General features: G+C 40.5%; 1 protein-coding gene across 1 annotated transcript; it reads right to left on the bottom strand.

Moving 5' to 3' along the window:
• Positions 1–212: 212 nt before the first annotated feature.
• Positions 213–5,055, bottom strand: LOC147429215 (uncharacterized). Its single transcript, XM_086494991.1, has 4 exons — positions 5,004–5,055; positions 4,692–4,912; positions 407–535; positions 213–356 (listed from the first exon to the last, which is right to left on the bottom strand). Exons 1-4 carry the CDS (start codon positions 5,053–5,055, stop codon positions 213–215), a joined length of 546 nt encoding a protein of 181 aa, XP_086351117.1.
• Positions 5,056–5,314: the final 259 nt, after the last annotated feature.

Below are 5,314 nucleotides of genomic sequence, written 5' to 3'. Positions count from 1 at the left end.
TTGCATGGTGTACACCTTGGTTCTTTGTCCCTTCCATTTGGCCGCCCGGATTTCCCCTTGGGCCTTTGAATTTCCTTGACCTTGCCCTTTAACTGCTCCTGTCGGCTCACCTCTCTGCAGCGAGACCCCTCCCCTCCTTGAGCAATAGCGATGTCGCTATTGGGGGGGCGAGGGGGGAGAGGTATACCCCTTTCCTCAAAAATTTTGGACCCTTACTGGGCGTGGGCACTGGCCCTTAATAGCCACGTCATCACTGTGAAATTCCACCCCACGTGGGTGTCCGTGGGCCCACTGCACCGCCTCTGCACCGCCAACGCATCGCCAAAACAGCCGCCATACGCCCACTGCGCAGCGCCCTAAGCGGGCCTCCATATCCCATGCCAAAGGAGCTCTCAACTCCTCATACACTCCCAAATGACGCCCCCCTCTGGCTCTTATACCCCATGCTTCTCTGCTGCGGAACCGTATGTGGGATTATCTCCCCATGCCACGTGGCAGCTGCGGGTGATCCCCCCTCCAATGGTTTCCAAGGCCCCTTTTTAAAAAAAAATAAAAAAATTCAACACTTCCATTGAATACAATCATTTTTTTTGCCTCCCTTCTGTTGACGGTGCATACCCCATTACTTTCAGACTTCTCTAAGCTCTCTATTTGAGGCAACAAACAATGAGAAAAAATCATATGCAAACACTTTGGACAAAGACTGGGACCCAATCTTCCGATTGTTGTAATGTTTTTCTTTGGACACCGTTTGACTTGCAATTACTTCCTGCTAGCTCCGTATGATGCACACCCTGCTCTAGAACTTTGTCCGTGCTCAAAAGATGCCAAATGGCACATTCTCCAATGCAGCCAAGTGGTCTTAGAGCCGGCCCCCGAAAAAACTTCAATTGATCATATCTTGCAAACCATGGCTCCGATTGGCAATCTGAAAAGACGGGTAGGCTCCATGAATTGAGATCTACACATCTATACCTTGATTCCCACAGGGATTACCTGTCTCCAGCTGCCCTGTCCGGCAAGAATCTGAAAACCACTAAAACTTCAACCTTCAATAACTTTGGCTCCGTAGCTCGGTTTCATGAGCCGTCTGGACTTGCTCCTTCAACACTTCAAGCTCTCTATTCCTAGACCTAGGAGCTGCACTTTGCATCTCTTTCACCCATCATGGAGACTTTCTTGGCCTATAAGCCGCATCATGCATACAATTCCACTGCCACTTGTCATCCCATGGTTTTCCTAGCTTCTCTAGCCCCTTGCCATGCTTCTGTTAGCCTGCATACATCCGCCCATGCCACCTTCTAGAGTCGACACACTTTGGCTGCACCAACGTTACAAATCTTCTTTAAGCAACCCCTCTAGAAAATAATTCTCAAGAAATTTGTGCACAATCTTCAATTATATTTGCAACACAAGGCATGCAACTACTCAGTTTACAAACACACACACACACACACACATAGAGGCTTGGTGTAACGTGAGAGGTAGTCAATGTCATTCACTAGTAGAGAGAGAGAGAGAGAGAGAGTACCTAGTTCATGCTTCCCCTTCCTTGCACACATGTTCTTTGACATTGGGTATCCTTGGTAATTAGACAACTTCACCCGTTTGTGGGGGCGGATGAGAAGTAGTAGAATCTTTGGCCCTCAACCTCTTTCTTGGTGGAGTGTCAAGACAGGCGTAGGAGGTGGTTGACTGGTGTGCCTAGCTATTCTCCACCTGAGAAGCGTCGTGAGTTGCAGGCTCAAGGGACTGCTTATAGCTTGCAATCTTCCCCCTCTGTCTTACATGTGATCCATGTGCCTTGGTTCCCTCTATGCATCATGACTGCACCACACCTTCAAAGTAATGTCTCAACATAAATTTTTAAGCATTTGAAAGTAAAATACGCTTTCTTCTAATTTCTAAAAGTATGTATACACTTTAGATATTTCATGAAGATGGACCACACACTTAAAAAACAAAATTGTCCTTATGGTTAGAAGATATGCTTGTTAGCAAATGCTAGCTAGCATAAAAAGCATACCATGCTAGCATCCTATCTTGTTGGCACATGCTAACTAGCCTAAAAACTTACCACGCTAACATGCTTTAATCCTCACAAGTTCCACTTTCATATAAAGCGGAGGCATAGGTCAAATAACCCATAAACGGGTGCATACGGGTTCTCTACTTGATCCTCCCCATTTGGGCCAATCCTTCAGCTCTCTCTCTAACACCATGATGTAAGCAACAATCTCTGGCCTCTGCCTATATAAGAGGCGCTCTTGTACTGATTTTGATGTTCAATGATTAATATTCTCTACTATGTTTTTTTAATCCATGAATGGCTCTTGTGTGCATCGCACATAGCTTCACAATCTGTAGAAGATCTATTAGTGTGATTAGTATTTCCTAATCACCATGTTGATCCTAATCTATTCCGATCAATGCTAGATGTTGTGTGTATACTAATTACAAAATTTATTTCCATTCAATTTTACTTATATCTCTCTTAGAATAAGCTCTAATTTGTACATGATTTCTAAAATGGGAGCAAGTCTAGGGGCCACTACTTCCATTGCAAAAGCCAAGCTCTAATTGAGAGTTATTAGTATTGCGTTTTTCATTAGTTGGGATTGCTTCTTCACATTTTATGCATTTTTTGGTTGATTAAAAAATCGCCATTAAAAGTGTTTTTCATTTCTCTATTGAATGTATGCACTAATACGCCTCTATGTAGGCTTCAAGTGCAACCCTTAACTACCACATTTGGATGAGATATAGGTTTTCTATTCTCATGCCAAATTTAGGTGTGTACTTTTGTGTGAGTCCCTACTTAACAACTTTAAATCTATTTCATTTATGTTATGAATTAAAAACACATTTTATATGGCTTGCTTGTACTCTAGTTTGATTCAAGGATACATTTTGTTGGGATACTATGATTAACATATTCGAAGGTCTCAAAAGGTTCCTTGAGATATTTGTCCGTTACATAGCATTTGATCAAAGACCGTTAAAAAAAGTTAGTTATGTGTTGTGTTTTGGTACCAAACTAGTGCTAACACTAGATTGGTAATGGGAAACTTTTGTGTTCCATTAAAGTGACCATTTTTCTTGAACTATTTGAAGAGTTTGAAAATTAATTTCTAGGTGCTATATATCCACAACTTTGCCTTATGACCTTAAAGAAGTTGACATTTTTTTGGAATATTGATCTCACCATTAACCGTACTCTTGCACAACATTTCTAAACCTAAACTGTGTGAAAATACATGTCCTATTTTTGGTATTTTTTTGAATATCTTGCAACTATATCACTCTAAAATTCATGATTGAGAGGTTTAGATTGCTAGAGGGCTAATCTTAGTAGTTCTCAACATGTTTAGATGTGTGTAGGGAGAATTAAGTGTTAAAGTTGAGAGTTATGACCAAATTACAAGAATTACCTTATCCTATTTTTCGGTCAAATTTAGCACGTTTATGATTTTTTTTAATGGATTTCTTTATATTGAAGTGCCATTTTGACTGTGTAAGTGGCACATGTAACATAAAGCTTGTCCTCCTTAAGTTTTGGGCACCTAATATCTTATATAGCATATTATATGATGATGGTTGAGTTTTTCAATTGCAGAAGAATACGATACATTCTAATGTAGCATGTAAATATTTTTCAATATTGCTAGTTCCTTAGACTAGTTGTGTGCATTTTGTAGGTACTAACCATATCTTATAATAAACTTAAACTTTGGCTAGATATTGAACAGTTCATAAGGGATTGTAGAGGTCATAATGCTAAACCAATTTTTTTCATGTTTGTTGTATTTAGCACTTCATCATTGTCCCAAGGTTCCACTTGGTAAGCAATCTATTATTTCGTTGACATGATCCATGAGATCCTTTTGTATCCAAAGGTCCAAAGGGAACTAAGAACACATCTATATTGTATTTGTATTGAGTGTGACTATAGAAACTTTAATGATAGATTCACAGAATAGCAAAACTGCAACTTTTTTGTACCAATTTTTTTGCCAAAAACATTTAGTGAGGCAAAAAAAACCATGTATTGTGATCACAAACCCATTGTAGTTAACCATGAATTTTATCTCATACTGTAAAAAAATCCCCAGTCTCATTTATATGCAACCATAAGAAATGGTTGTTTTGTGTAAAATGGAATAGTCCATCAACTTTGGAGGCTTGTTGTGATCAAGAGATGAGAAATTTTACAAGTTTCTCATTTTTGCCATTCTGCAAATGTTTTGGAGTGCACCAAAGGTGGACTTGACATTCCTTGTGTTCTTGCTTGTCAAACTGTGAGAAAGTTTACCACTTTCTAAAGAAGCAAGCATTGCAAAAGCAAATAGCCATTGTCCATGTGTTCATATGAGGTCACACATTACACAATAAACCATCATGAAACACAGTTCATTGTCCTTGTCAAACTATAAACTAGTGGTATATGGAACTGTTCATAGTGAATGAAAACATATGAATATATGAACTGGCCAACTTCACTCCCTTGCCTCCATTTGTTGATGAAATGGCCAACTCTCTCCACTCCATCAATTTTACATGTAGAGGCGAGGCAATTTCACTCCATTGCCTCAATTTGTTTTCTACAACAATATAAGCACGGGCAGATGTACATTTGAAAGCCAAAAAAATTACAAAGTCCAAGGAGGAATCCTTATATAGGTAGGGAGTACCCATATAACTTTCATGAGGATGCTTTTGGAGGGAAGAGGCTTATAAATGGGATATATTTTAGGGATGGAAACGGTGAGGATTCGGCCATCCCAAATGGCCCTTGCATTGTCCAGGTTAGCATTGGGTGGCAACAAAAGCTTGCACTGAAAACTGTGGCCGCTTTTTACAACAAGCGTGTTCCCGTTCTCGGCCTGCACTTGAACGCCATGTATGGGCGGCCCTACATAGCTCAATTAAAACGTGTGTAAGCTCACATGAACAAGTCTGCCATAGAGTGGAGAAATTAGGTCTATGAAGAGTATGAGTAGTACCTGAGAGGTTGGAGCTAACAATGTAAGTAGCATCTGTCTCTTGCACATCCATTGGTCAACCACCACAGGATCTACCAACTCTCTCTCTCTCTCTCTCTCTCTCTCTCTCCCTTTCTCTCTCTCTCTCTCTCTCTCTCTCTCTCTCTCTCTCTCTCTCTCTCTCTCTCTCTCTCTCTCTCTCACTCACCTTCCACAGCGCTATGAATTGTGCACTGGATTTCACCCTCCTTTATATCATTTCTTGCAGTACAATGATCTCTTGACAAGTGGTCGAATCAGGTCCTCACAAGTGGCACGCTACTACTGTTCGT

Source organism: Adiantum capillus-veneris, chromosome 22 (genome assembly GCF_014529385.1).
Source record: "Adiantum capillus-veneris isolate H3 chromosome 22, ASM1452938v2, whole genome shotgun sequence".
In the NCBI taxonomy this organism is placed as follows: domain Eukaryota; kingdom Viridiplantae; phylum Streptophyta; class Polypodiopsida; order Polypodiales; family Pteridaceae; genus Adiantum; species Adiantum capillus-veneris.
This window is presented reverse-complemented; position numbering and strand designations above follow the sequence as displayed.